General features: G+C 37.3%; 1 protein-coding gene across 3 annotated transcripts in view; it reads left to right on the top strand.

Annotated features, from left to right (window-relative positions):
• TBCK (TBC1 domain containing kinase) overlaps positions 1 to 14,322 on the top strand; it is a 269,659-nt gene extending 255,337 nt beyond the window's left edge. For all 3 annotated transcript variants that reach the window (XM_023220144.3, XM_023220145.3, XM_023220146.2), the window contains one exon: positions 13,350 to 14,322. In XM_023220144.3, the coding sequence (XP_023075912.1) occupies positions 13,350 to 13,460 (111 nt within the window). In that variant the 3' untranslated portion in view covers positions 13,461 to 14,322. The remainder of the gene's footprint in view (positions 1 to 13,349) is intronic.
• Positions 14,323 to 15,105: the final 783 nt, after the last annotated feature.

Genomic DNA, 15,105 nt, shown 5'->3' with positions numbered 1-15,105 from the left:
ATGGCTCGTGTCTCCCAAAATAATTACAGTAGCAGCAGCGTCTGAGATCACTTATCACAGATCATAACAGATATCATAATGAAAAAGTTTCAAATATTCCAATGATTACTAAAATGGAACTTAGAGGTACAAAGTGAGCGCATCGCTGTTGTAAAAATGGTACCAATAGACTTGCTTGACACAGGATTGCCACATCCCTTCAATTGGTTAAAAATGCAGTAATTGTGACGTGCACTATAGCAAAGCATAATAAAATGAGGTGTTCCTGTATATATAATTTTTCCAACCACCCCTAAGTATACTGTTTAACTGAATTATTATTACACATTTAACAGGTAACAAAACTAGGGCCAAAAAGGCTAAGAAACTTGGCCAGGAGCCCACAGCTAACAAATGGCAGAGTAGTGATTCAGACCCAGGGCTGTCTGTCTACAAAGTTTCTATACTTTCCTCCAAACCACCCAGCCTGTTTATTTGAAGTAGTATTTTCTCCTTCTTGACAAATGGCAAGAAATTATATGAAAAATTATTATTTTGCTTGTTATTCTGTTAACTAGGTCTAAGATTATCTCCATCTTTACTACACAACTGTTTTCACTCAGGTCGCTGATATCTTGTGCCTGACTTATTGAAAGACTTACTGCGGCTCCCCACTATTCCTGCCGGCAGCTTCCCATCCCTCTGTTCCGCCCTACACTAGACTGAGCTTTTTGAAATGTAAATGTGATAGTTGCCAAAATACCTATGACTAGTTGCTAAAGTATCTATGACTTGACATTGCCTTCAAAATGAAGTTCGAAGCCTAATCATGTTTTATAAGGCTCTCTTCTGGTCTGTGTTCCAAGGTCCTTCCTTGCCGCTGCTCCCTCACCCTCTTAGGTTTCAGCCATAATTACCTACTTGTAGTTCCTTATATTCTTTTGTTTTTCTCCTCATTTGGAGCATTCTTCCCATTTCTGTTCACTAGCTAACTCCCATTTGTTTTGAAATGCTGTTTACATAGCATTTCTTCATGGAAGTTTTCCTTAACAACTCAAACCTGGAACTAAGTACCACTCTTAAATCCTCATAGAAAATCTTTTACTTAGTTTACAGATAGAGAGAAACTTTATATATGCATTAGATAAATCTCATGCTTCCTTCAGAGAAATACACCACCCTGTGAGGGCACAAAGCTTAGAAAGGAAAGGATGGGCAACTTTTCGGGCTCCACTTACCCCCTTTTTCAGGCTTTCTCATGCATGACACAATTTGAACAACCATAAATGATGACTCTAGGTAGCATTTATTAAATGGTATTGTAATCACCTGTTTACTTATTCATATTCCCCATGTAGCTCATTGAGGAGAGAGACTATATTGCATTCATTATTATATCCCCAGCCCCTAACATGGTGCCTTTCGAATAGAAAGCACTCAATAAATATTTGATAGCCAAATTGATTAAGTTAATGAACAAACACATGAAAATAATAGTTTGCAGTGACTACACTTTTGCACAAGTTTCTCTAAAGAGGACGGCAAAAGAAAAAATACTAGCATCAAGTACTAGTTTAATTCAGGACAATAAACATTAAATGCCTACAAATGGAAACTATTGTGAGGAAAGAGAAATGAAAAAGATGCAGTTCCTTGCTCTCTTAAAACTTTCAGTCTTGTTAGGAAGATTAAACATGTATACAAATGATTAAAATTGAAGGCAGAATGCAACATTGTGACATGTGCTATATTAGATTTATAATTAAAGTTCTGGAATTTACTGAGAATGAAGAAATTTCATCTAAGTAAGTGAGGAATTCTGAAAGCTTTATGGAGAGGGTGATAATAGACCTAGACCTCCAACTATGGGTAGGATTTCAGTAATACCAAGTGTTGGGGAGGGCCACAGTCAGAAGGGAGTATTTCAGGCAAAGGAAACAGCACAGTAGCACTGGAAAGCACAGGGCTTCTTTGAAGAGCAGTTTGGCTGCAGATAAAGCTGGAAAGATATGGAGAATCTAAGTATAATAGAGGACTTTGAGTGCTATGTTAAAGAGTTTTCATTTTAGCAGTCGGGAGCTATTAAAGGTTTTTAGAAAAGGAAAGTAACGCTATCAGCTGTATTTTGGAAAGTCATTTGAAAAATAACTTTTTTATTTGTATTAAGTTTTGCCAAAATTTAAGCGTCTTCCCTTTCTTTTGCCCTTGATCCCAATTAAACAAATTTTAAAACACCAAGGAACAGAGATTATCCCTAATATTCCCAGTCTATCTCAATGCTAGATTCTTACCTTTGCGTTGACCCTCTCTCTCAAGCTTTCAGTCTCTCACCATCTAAATAGTTGGTAGTCCTCAGAGTGAAAAAAGCTCACAAGACTGTGAGGAAGAGACAACAGAAGGGTTTGCCTAAGACTCATAGCCAAAGTTCTGTGACTTTCAAAATAAGACTGGGAAAATAATTCACTGCTGTTACTATGTGTTTCAAGACACCTGGTCACTTTCTTTCCTTACTTTCTTTGTAACACTAAAGGACAATCTTCTCTTCTTGTTAACCTTTCATGTAAATATAAGTTAATGTATGTATTTGTGTTAAGAGTAAGCAAGTGTGTGTGTAATGAATTTGTCTTTCTTGAAATTCAAAGGGATGTTAGACTTAACTATTATCAAAATGAAACTTCCAAAAAGAAATTTTAAATAGTACACATTGTCTTTACTAACTATGGTAAGCAAACTATTTCTTGGAAGAGATCCATGGATCTTGACTTACTTTGCTTAAGGGCAATAACCCTAGTAAGGAAGAAATCTCTATATGATACTGACTAAAGTCTCAGGATTTTCTGAGAACCTTCCATAATGTTACTACCAGTCAGCAGAGAACTGGGTGAGGAAAACCTAGAAGCATTAGGACCACTTAGGAACTAATCCAACAATAATTGGGCTCTAAAATGAAGTAGAAGAAGAATGAAAAAAAAAAAAAAAAGAAAGGAATGGATGCAAGACAAGTCCTAAATTGACACAGCTTTGTACCTAATTAAATGTGGAGACAAAGGAGTTTTAAAATATGTGTGTATCTATCTATATCTATCTATATTTATATATAAAGAGAGAGACAGCTATAAGACGTTGGCTGGGCGTGGTGGCTCACACCTGTAGTCCTAGCACTATGGGAGGCTAAGGAGGAAGGATCACTCCAAGAGTTCGATACCAGCCTGGGCAACAAAGCGAGACCTTGTTTCTACAAAAAAAAAAAAAAAGTAGTAATTAAAAAAAGACCTTGAAGTCTCCAAGTTGGGTGTTTGGGGAGGTTGCTGATACTGTTACCAGAGATAGAGAAGAGAAGAATAATGTGAATTTGGAAAGAATGTGATTAATTTTGGACATACTGAATTTGAAGTGCTAATGGTTCATCACTGGAAAAAGTATCAGCTGAGCATTTAGAGATTCAGACTAGAATTCAAAGAAGATTTATACTAGATGTGTATTGAATCCTCCCACTTATGTAATAAACAGTATTCTACAGAACATGATAAAAAGGTGTAGAGTTTCATTTTCTATAATTACCATAATTATGGTATAATTTTCCATACTTTCCATAATTACCTTTAAAAGCTTATAAATGAATTATTCTAGAAAGAAAGGCAAATTCCAGGTGATAACCTCAATAAGAGATTGTTGAAAAAGCCCTTAAAAGATATATTAATAACTTGTATTTGTTTCAAGAAACCATAAAAATTCACTGTCTCCATTATAAATTAGCTTATAAATAAGAAAAAAAATAAGTGCAAGTGATTGGTAGAAGAAATTAACAAAGAAAATGAGATCAAAGTGAAGTAGAAGAGAAAGGAAAGGAAAATACCATTTTGACATGTGAGAAGAAAAAATCATATATATGTGTGTGTATATATATATAACTGGACTTTCAACAAACCAAACTATGGAGTATAAGTTGCATTGACTTATACTCATGCTAAGATGTTATGCACCACAGGAAAAATATTTATTTGTCTTGACATTTCTATTTAAAACTTACACTTTAAAAGTTTTAAATTATCTTTCTTACCTTTAATCCTTATGAGATTTTGTTCGAATTATATATGAAAGTAAAATAGGAGAAGAAAAGAAGGAAAATTTATAATAGATCATGAAGATATCCATTTATCCTTTTTTTTTTCACGCTTCTATTGAGTGATCCATTAAAAATTGCCAAACTCATTGAGAAAAAAGGAACTAAGAAAGCATGGGGCTTCTTTGAACAGAGCAATTTTGGCTGCAGACAAAGGTGGGAACATATGGAGAGTCTGATTATGATAGCACAGAGCCTAAGAGTAGAAAGTAAAACTTTCACTGCATCCTCTTTAAACTCTTCTATCTACTTCTCTTCCTTAAGTGTGGAAATGAAGTGAGGATATTGTCTATCATGTGTGGATATAGATGATATGTTACATATAGTAACATATGTCACAAGCATTTATTTCTATATTTATAAACATCACAATTTTTGTATATGTTTTTGTGTAGATGTCTTTTAAAAGATACCATTTTAAAAAATCATCTTGCCTGTTCAACTCATACAAGAGTTGGGTGAAGACCCTACTAGTAAAGGATAAAAGCAACTAGCATTTGACCCTTAGCAGAACCAGTCAGATTCCTTAATAATTTGCTCTAAAATCCTTTCCGTCTCCTCCACTAGAAGTAAAACAGCTTAACCAGTCCCTAGCATAGTGCCTGACACACAGATGCTCAGAAAGTATTTGTTGAATGAATGAATCAGTTATTCAACATATATTAGAGCAAATACTATGTACTAGTAGTCACTGTTCTAGACATTGGAGAAACAGTAACAAGTAAAATTAAGTTCCTACTCTCATGGAACTTACAATATTTGGGAGAGACCATCAATAAACATACATACATATATATAGTTTTGAGATATATATATTATATATATATATATATCAAGTGGTTATAAATGCTCAAATAAGGTTAACATGAGGGAGAAGAGTGTTGATGGCTTCTTTTCTTTATAGAGTGATTAGTGGAGCTCTTATTCTGAGATGGAAAGCCACTAGAAGATGTGGAACAAAGGGTGTTATATCATCCAATTCATATTTTAAGAGAATCATTCTTTTGGTGATTGTCATGTAGAGAAAGATTATAGTGGGCAAGGATAGAAGCAGTCAAGAAGTTCTTGCAGTAATCCAAGTAAGAGGTGATGGTGGTTTGGACTAGGAGATGAGATTAGAAAGGTAGACGATGGGGAGTTGGGGAATGGTTTGCAGATTTGCAGATCATGTAGGACCTCATGGACTATGGAAAAGACTGGAATTTATTCTGAATAAAACTACAGGCCATTAAAATGCTTTGTGACAGGTTATGCGAAATGTCTGACTTATATTTTAAAAGAATCCCTCACATTGTGTGATCATTAGACCATAGGGGAAAGAGTGGAGGCAGGGGAGACCAGTTGATAGGTAGTTACGATAATCTAGGTAAGAAATAACCATCACTTGAGCTAGTACAATGTTAGTACAGGCAGTGAGAAGTGATCAGATTCTGAATATGTTTCGAAAGTTACAGGATACATTGGTAAAGAAAAAAAGAAACACATCCAGGTTTGTTAGTTAAATAACTAGAAGACTGAAATTGCCATTTCCTGAGATAAGGAATACTTCAGGAGAGGATTGGGTAGAGGAGGGTAGGAATCAAGTGTTCCTCTTTGAAACTGTTAAGCTTGTGAAGCCTGCTAGATATCAAAGTGTCTAATAGATGTTGAGGAAGCAGATTCATGAGTTTAAATTCCAGGGAAGATAGTAAAGACAAATTTGCAATCATCAGTGTATAGATAGGACTTAAATCTGTGGGACTAAATGAAATCATTTAGGGGAGGAATGTAGATAGAGAAAAGGTCAGAGGACTAAGCAATGGGGCACAAACTCAAAAAGATAAGACAAATTCACCAAGGTAGATGAGAAGGCACAGCTAGTGAAGTAGTAGAACCAGGAGAGACTGGTGTACTGAAAGCTAATGGAAGAAAGTTTTGAAGAAAAGAGGGCATGATCAAATGTGTCATATGATGCTGATAGGCCAAGTCAGATTCAGAATGAGTTTTAAAAGTTGGATTTGACAATATGGAGATTGCTGCCAGTCTTAATAAGAGTATTTTGGGGGAGTGGTAGAGACAAAAGTTTGGGGAGAATTTGAGAGAGAATAGGTTTATTGCAAAGAAATGAAAAGAGATAGGACAAACCATTAGATTAAAAGAGTCTTTTTTCTTTTCTTTCTTTTTTTTTTTTTTTTTTTTTTTTTGAGACGGAGTCTCGCTCTGTCGCTCAGGCTGGAGTGCAGTGGCGCCATCTCGGCTCACTGCAAGCTCCACCTCCCGGGTTCACGCCATTCTCCTGCCTCAGCCTCCTGAGTAGCTGGGACTACAGGTGCCTGCCACCGCGCCCGGCTAATTTTGTTTTTTATTTTGTTTTTGTAGTTTCAGTAGAGACGAGGTTTCACCGTGGTCTCGATTTCCTGACTTTGTGATCCGCCTGCCTCGGCCTCCCAAAGTGCTGGGATTACAGGCGTGAGCCACCGCGCCCGGCCAAAAGAGTCTTAAAAGATGTCCGTCAGTCACAATGCATGGCCCTTTTGTGGATCCTGACTCAACTAAACAAATTTAATTATGGATGAACAGATGGACAGACAAAGAGAGGGAGGGGAAGAGAGAGAGAGGACATTTATGAGTTATGAGCTAATTTGAAATTTAAACACTTACTGAATATTTGATTATATTGTACAAGAAGAGTATTATTGGGGCTTTTTTTCTAGGTGTGATAGTACTATGGGTATATATTTTTTAAATCCTGTTATTTCAATGATACATGTTTATGTATGAAACGATAAAATATCTGGGTTTGCATGGAAACAGTACAAAAGTGGGAAGAGGGCATGGAAGGAATAAATGATACAATTTGGCTACAAGTTACAATTGTTGAAGCTGCTCATTATACCTTTCTTATCTATACTTATATTTTTTTTTTACTTTTTTTAAATTAAAAAGGTACAGAGAAAGACTGGGAAGACATGAAATAGAGATAGCAACTTTGGGTAACAGGAAATTAAAACATGAAATATATTGAGTTAGCACACTCTAGATATTTATATATCTCCTTATGTAATACAAACTATAAAAATATTTTTTAAGATAAAAATCCTTACACTATCAAATTTCCTAACCTCAAAGATTGGTTCCAAGAAAAATAGAAACAACTTGGTTAAAAGTTTATTAGAACACTTTTTGTGAACAATACTAAAGAATACTATTAGTATGGGTTCAAAATAACCCAGATACCATTGAAGTAGTTATTTGTAAAATAAACATGGATGAGAAAGCTGGACCATGTAATGGCTATTCTTCTAGACTCTCCCACTTTTAAAAAATGCATAATTAGCATTTTCTCATATATGACACACTAATATGCTGGAATTACCTGTTCTTCTCCTTCCTTGTCACAAGTACCTATGGTAGGGTATAAAATGATTACTGACCTGTGCATTCACCTTCTTGGCTTTGTTCTGCTGCTGGTTTTATTTCTGTGAGTGAAATTACAAAATACAGTAACCACTGCCTAATTGTTATTAGATACTATTACTATAAAAACCAGTTTTATACCTTATATCATACTATTAAGAAAATTAACTTCAATGAATTAAAAAGATCTGAATATGGAAGACTAGCAGGACACAAAATATTTATCCCAGTATGGGGGACCACAATAAGGACTGAAACAAAAAGTGACATTCAAAATTATATTTGGTTATATAATCAAGGGAAGAAATCAGTGGAATGTTAAGAGAGATCATTCCCACCTCTTTCCTACTAATCCCTGCCATAGTTCCTATGTTTCTCATTGAGATCACTAAGATGGACAGTTCTACTGATTAAGAACTGCATTAATGAGCTCAGAAATTTCTTAATTGGAACAAGACAGCACTTCACTTATACTTATTCCAAGGCCACACTGTACTGTAGATTGAGAAATCACCCCATATTCTGTTTTTCATCTCAAATATGCTTATCTGCCTTGTCTAGCCAAGCTCTTAGAAATATGTACCTAATTTGTGTGAAGCATCAGCCTAGCCATGGTCACACAGCACCAGCAATATTGAATATGTGCCATATTCTCAGCATTCCAGAGGGTCAAGAGGAGGCATAAGACTAATAGCATCTGCCTCACATCTATAAGATAAAGAAAAGCAAATTACTTCGGCTGCTTATTATAGGATAATTGCCAGTTTCTTTATTCAGTACCATGCTCACCGAAAGTAAAATTTTCATACCCCAAATGTAGGATCATTTGGAGGGAAAGGAATGGACAGATAAAATGGGAGAGAGAAAAGACTTCTCTGAGCTTTGTCAGGGTCTTAGTTAGTCCATGCCAATTGTCCAGTCTCCAGTATCAGCTTCAGACTCATATCAGGTAACCTAATTGTCCTGCCATGTGTTCCTCCCTAAATCTTCCAGAACCCCAAAGCTTTCTTAGTTTCCTACTGCTACCATGAGTTCTTCCCAAACCTGTGTCCTAGAGAGCCCAATGAGAGATGTGATTCTGATCTACATACCTCATGAATCTTACCTATCATCAGCTTTTAATTTTTTGGCCTTAGTTCACCCACACCACTCTGTGGCTGCTTAAAAATCCCTTTTCTTCACTTATTCTGCTGCTAGCACAACTTAACTTTCTCCAGGCAAACATGCCGGTCTCTTAATCCAAGTTCAGATGCAAGATAAAAAGAGAAAACAAGATAGAGTGGCACCCACAAGAGCCTTCCACATTCAGACACTGCTGTATTAAGGTGTGCCTAACCACACCCTAGAAATGAATTCCAGCACCAGATCCTAAAAACCAGAGGAATGGTGAAAATACAAAAGCTTTGGACCCTCTCTACTTGGAGTGCTGTCCACAAAAATGAGGTCTGGAAGTCCCCAGATCCTGTGCCAGCAGATACTATATCTGGCCCCCTCACGTCGGATGTTGCTATATAGATCTCAGCTAGTTGTACAGTTTGAAGAACTCCATTCTCTCTACCTGGGATGTGGCCCTATAGTGGGCCTTAGTGGCGACCCACGAGTTTTTATGTTATTTTCATTATTAATCAGTTGAAGATATTTTCTAATTTTCATTGTGAATTCTTTGACCTGTAACATTTAGAGGCACATTGCTTAATTTAGAAAGAGTTAGAGATTTTTCTAGTCACCTTTTTGTTACTGATTTCCAGCATAATTTTTACTGTCATCAAAGAACATAATCTGAATAATTTTAATCCTTTAAAAATCTGAGAGTTGCTTTTTTGAATTGGTCAATTTTAGAAATGTTACTTAACAAGAATTTTATTCTGAAGGTATTGGGTATTAGTGTTCTGTATCTGTTCCTTATGTAGATTTGTTAATTGCATTGTTCAAATATTGCATCTTACTGGTTGTTTTCTAGGTATTTCACCTACCATCCTGGTGGATTTGTCTGTTTTGCCATTCAGTACTATCACACTTTTATATTCTGAGTCTTTGTTATTGAATGCTTGCAAATTTAGAATTGTCATATCTTTTTAGCAAGTTGAATTTTTTATCATTATGAAATCTCCCTTTTTATCTGTAATAATCTGTTTCACATTAAATTCTACTATGTCTGATAAAGTTTGGCCCTCACAAATTTCAGTCCTACAAACACAGCAGCCTTTTCTAGTGGAAAGTGACTTGCTCTCCACATATACCTATAGGAATTGCAGTTTGAGGTCCCAGACAAACCTGACCTGCAAATGAATCCCATTATCTAATTAAATGACTCTCAATGCTAGCTACACATTAGAATCACCTGGGAAAGGGGGACCCTTTTAAAAACAACTGATGTCAGAGCCCTGCCCCAAGAAACTCTACTTATTACTAGTCTGGAACAAACCTGGGCATTGCTGTTTAGTAAAAGCACCCAGATGATTCTGCTGACTTTATAACCACTGGTTCAGTATGATATCCTGCCACCTCCACCAAGGATGTTGCTCAGTAAGTCTGGATTTGTAATTTCTGGGTGGAGTCTGCACTTTGTGGAGTATGCAGTCAAAAGCCTGGCCAGATGAAAAATGAAAGGTGGAAGAAACCCTATATCCTAGATGCCTGGTTCTCCCCTGCCCCACTGTATATCTTCTCCATGTATGATGTGACTTTTTTCACACTGTGGAAATCTACCCCAGCACATCCACAGCCTTTTCTTTCCTCCCTAACCTATCAAGCTACAGCCACAAAGAATACTGTCTGATAAGTATCGCAATTGTGGCCATCACATCTGGATTCTCATTCTCTTTAAGTCAGTAATGAAAGAGAAATAGAAGGAAAAATGAAAGAAACCAGCTCCCCAGCCCCTGTTAAATTCAGAAACTCTGCTTATTACTCTGGACTGCTAAGATCCCTAAACTTCTGCTTTTTTTTTTTTTTTTTTTTTTGAGACAGAGTCTCGCTCTGTGGCCCAAGCTGGAGTGCAGTGGCACAATCTCGGCTCACTGCAAGCTCCGCCTCCCGGGTTCACACCATTCTCCTGCCTCAGCCTCCCAAGTAGCTGGGACTACAGGCTCCCGCCACCTCACCTGGCTAGTTTTTTGTATTTTTTAGTAGAGACGGGGTTTCACTGTGTTAGCCAGGATGGTCTCGATCTCCTGACCTCGTGATCCGCCCGTCTCAGCCTCCCAAAAGTGCTGGGATTACAGGCTTGAGCCACCGCGCCCGGCCAACTTCTGCTTTTATGCTACCCGTACTACTTCGTATTGTCTATTACTATCTCCCCCACTGAACTCTAAGCACTCCAAAAACTGGAACAGTGCCTGGTACCTACTTAGTAGGTGCTCAGTGAAATGCTTGATAAATGAATGACCAAATAACTGAACAAAGAAATGTTTCCATAGCAGTAGAAAAGATGCAGTCATGGTTTCACTGCCAGGGGCCAGTATTTAACATGGATAATTGAAAACAGCAGAGGATCAGAGGAGCAGAACTCATAATCTTATGTGAAAACTCAACAGTTGCTCTTTTTCTTAAACACAGCGTGCTTCTTTTCAAGGCATCTAAACATTTGCTATCTCCTTGCACTCCATTTCTACTCTTCTTAGACCTCCCACACAGCAGCAACCTGATTGTTGCAAAGTGCTCTGTTCTGCCTGCTTTGTCTTTACCATTTTCCAGCTCAGTAGCAGCCTAGTTGTTAGGGACTTGGTTACAATAACAGAACTCTTTCCAGCTCTACAGCATAGTTTAAGGGAGATGAGTTGAATGTACAGTCCTTCCTTACTCATTTTCTGATTTCCACAGGGTTTTGAAAGAACTGAAAGTTAAGACTGCTTATCCACAAGGCTTTTTCAGTAATGTTATGTTTATCTTAGAATTCTGGCCTAAATGGTAATTTAATTGTGCATGTAGGAGAATGCTGCCAAGATGTTTCTGTAATCATATGGTTCCAGGGACTGTTCTGCCTGCACATGACTCGGGCAGATGAATCAGGTGCTTGCTTTCTTAACGACTGGGGTTCAAAGAGAAGTAAGAACAGGATGAAGACCAGCTCACACCGGCTCACTTGACACCTTTTGAAATACAGGAGCACTGTTTCTCTTCAACATTAGTTGCTATCAAAGATTCCCATCTGGTAGCTCTAAGAGAGGATAGGATGTGAAATATGAACAGCTGTTTGAATCTCTGTGGAGCCACTGCAGAGAATCACAGAGAAGATAAGTAGGGTCAGCAGTACTAAGACCCATTTATGTGAGTTGTTTTGGAGATTGTAAAGATCCCAGTCCAGCGTTATTTATCCCACCTACTGACCGAGAACTTTATCCTTTTGGCTTAAGACAGTATTATTCAAAAAATTGTCCATGGGCCACCTGCTTTAGAATCATCTACGGGTGCTTATTTAAAACTATCTATCCCTGAACCCCAGATCAATAAAGCAGAATCTCTGGGAGTGAGGCCTTGAACTTGTCCTGGCCAAATCACTCAGCCCATTCTTTTGAACCCTAAAGTTTAGATTGCTGCCTTGAGACCTTACTAAGTATTAAGCTTCAAATAGCACCAAGAAGCAACAGCACTGTGAGCAGCTTAGTCATTTTTTATTGAAGGATGTAAGATCAGGTTTTAGTAGAGAGAGTAATTGAAGAGAACTTGAGGACACAAATACTCAATGAGGAGGAACAGGACACTACCAAAGAGAAGGAACAGAGATAAAATAGCCAAAGAGCCAAAGAAAAACTTCTTTACTTCATAATTTTGCCCTGGGTTTTATGATCATTTGGCATAGTTTACTTCAATCCAGCAAACATATATTGAGCCCCTACCATGTGCCAGGTACCAGGAAGAAAACAAAATAGAAGGAAGCTCTTAAATGGATAATTTAAATAAATGAGGTAAGGCCAAAGATTGAGATTCATACAAGAAACTTCAGGAGCTGAGAAGCAGGAACCCTAATGGCAACTTAGCTCCTAGAGAAGGAAGTGCCTGAGCAGGAAAATGAATAGAAGTTAGGCAGGTTTGAGGTTATGTGTGGGGGTTACTATTGAGGAGGAGCTAAAGAGGGGACAGGAATTAGTGGGAAATGGAGCAAGTGCCTAACATTGGACAATCTGCCCAAGAAAAGGTCTGAACATGAAGCAGTATGCTATATTGGGATTGACACAAAGTTCAGGGCTGCTTTATCATGAAGTGCAAAGAATGAGAAAACACAATCGATGATCCTGAACAGGTAGATTTGAGCTAAGTCAGATATGTATATGTCTTGATAACTTTTACAAAGTCCTCTTGTGCTAGAATCTAGAAGCCTTCCTAGATCTGTCCTTCAAATTCATTCCAGGTTTGTGAACTCAAAATGTTAGTTGTGATTGCTCCAAAAACATGTTACAACTGGTTTATGGGCCCTCTGTGGGACATTGAAGTGGACTATAATATCAAAATTTTTTCAATGTAAATTTGAGCTTGTTTTGACTATTACTGGAAGAATACCTAAAAATAATAACATTAATGACCTCTGGAGAGGGAGGACTGGGAACAGAAGTGGAATGAGTTTACTTCTCATTGTATACCCTTTTCTACTGAATTTGAATTGCTTACCATGTATATTTATCAAATATTCAAAAAAATCATAGAACAAAAGAGACATTTATTCCATAAGATAAAGAAATTGTTAGCATATAAAAGAGTGATTTAATTTATGACCAAGTTGACAACTTATTATACAGTGGTGACAGCAATCATAACATTAAAATAATGTTGTCTTTCAAATTCTGAGAAAAACATGAGGTTGGAGATATCTTCTGTATATCCTCTAAACATTTTGCCTCTTTTTCTTTTCCAGTTTGCAGCTCACCTTGTGAAGATGAAATATCCAAGAATCTGTATTCTAGATGGTGGCATTAATAAAATCAAGCCAACAGGCCTCCTCACTGTCCCATCTCCTCAAATATGAAGAACCAAGAGTGTGACTGCCAAAAGTCAGCGTGGCATCAGCACCAACAGTACAGTTCTTCATATCCATGCCACTCTCCGACAAAACTAGATGTCTAGATTGTTGCATTTCCATAAAGTTTGTCACATTTTTAAAAATCTCATAACCCACATGTTCAGCTATCCACGCAAGAAACTTGACTGTACATGTATTGCTGAAAGAATTTTTCTTAACAGTGAAATGTGATCATATATTTTTACTACACTGCCACATAAAGCCCAAGAAATTCAGCTGACGAGACAGATTTAGCATTATCAAGAAATCCCAGTTGCCCTGAAAAAGCTGTCCTCCATTGTACTGAACGGACAGTCCTGTTGATTGTATTATTTAGAAACATACACTGAATGTGGGCTGAAATCATCATCTTTCCATGATAATGAAAATTGAGAAACTATTCACAATGCATTCCTTATAAATAAATGCTACATTTAGTAACTCATTTCACCCAAACAAGGGTGTGTGTGTGTAGAGGAAGTGGAGTTTATCCCATTGCAGAAAGTAGTAATATTTACTCCCAGAAAAATGACATTTAGAAACCATTCATATTTGATAGACTATTTGGTCAGTTCCTGTAGCAAAGAAGAATGGCTTCAACAAATTTTCTAGTTTCTTTATCACATGAAATTCTGTACAGTCAGTCTAGGGCTAGTATACTGGTTTCCGGATCGTTAAGAACTCATTATCTTCTCTCATTGCTTTACCAACCTCAATACGTGTCATCATCTCATGGATGAAAATGGCTCCTCAGCTTCTACCATCACATCTGCTATCTAGAAGGAAGAGAATGAGGGAAGGAGGGAGGGGATGAAGAGAAAAAAAGGAATGAAAGAAGGAGGGAGGAAAGAGAAAAAAAGAAAGGAAAAGAAGCAAAGCATGCTCCTTCCCATTAAGGTCATAAACCAGAAGTTGCACACACTATCTCTGCTTACATATCATTGGCCAGAACTTAGGTACATGGCCACACCTAGCTTAAAGGAAAACTAGAAGTATAGTCTTTGGGTGGTTGATGATTTCCCCAGATTAAAAAATTCTTATTACTGTGTAGGAAGCGTACATATTGAGGTACAGCTAGCAACCTCTGCCTCTGCCACATTGTTTTTAAAATGAGTATTATATTTCATTAAATCTAAGATATCTCACAAGTTTAAGTACCACAAAGAAAAAAATGAAGCCAAATGAATTGTGACACATTGTCAATTAAAAGACACATTCCCTGGGAGGCCGAGGTCAGGAGTTTGGCCAACATGGGGAAACTCTGTCTCTACTAAAAATATAAAAATCATCCGGGCACAGTGGCACACGTCTGTGATCCCAGCTCCTCAGGAGAGGCAGGAGAATCACTTGAACCCGAGAGGCGGAGGTTGCAGTAAGCCGAGATAGGGCCACTGTACTCCAGCCTGGGCAACAGGGTGAGACTCCGTCTCAAAAAAAAAAAAAAAAAAAACATACGTTCCCATTTCAGAAACCTGAAAAAATATGCATCTTATAATTATTGAAAGATAGCATATCCTTTAACTATCTTCAATTTTGTTTTAACTAAAAAGTGTTTATTCATCTATAACAATATTCCACTCCAGTGTTAAGACTGCCTAGGCAGAACATTTCA

This window comes from Piliocolobus tephrosceles, chromosome 3 (assembly GCF_002776525.5).
Source record: "Piliocolobus tephrosceles isolate RC106 chromosome 3, ASM277652v3, whole genome shotgun sequence".
Lineage (NCBI taxonomy): Eukaryota > Metazoa > Chordata > Mammalia > Primates > Cercopithecidae > Piliocolobus > Piliocolobus tephrosceles.
The sequence above is the reverse complement of the archived record's forward strand: the minus strand, read 5'-3'. Positions and strand labels throughout refer to the sequence as shown.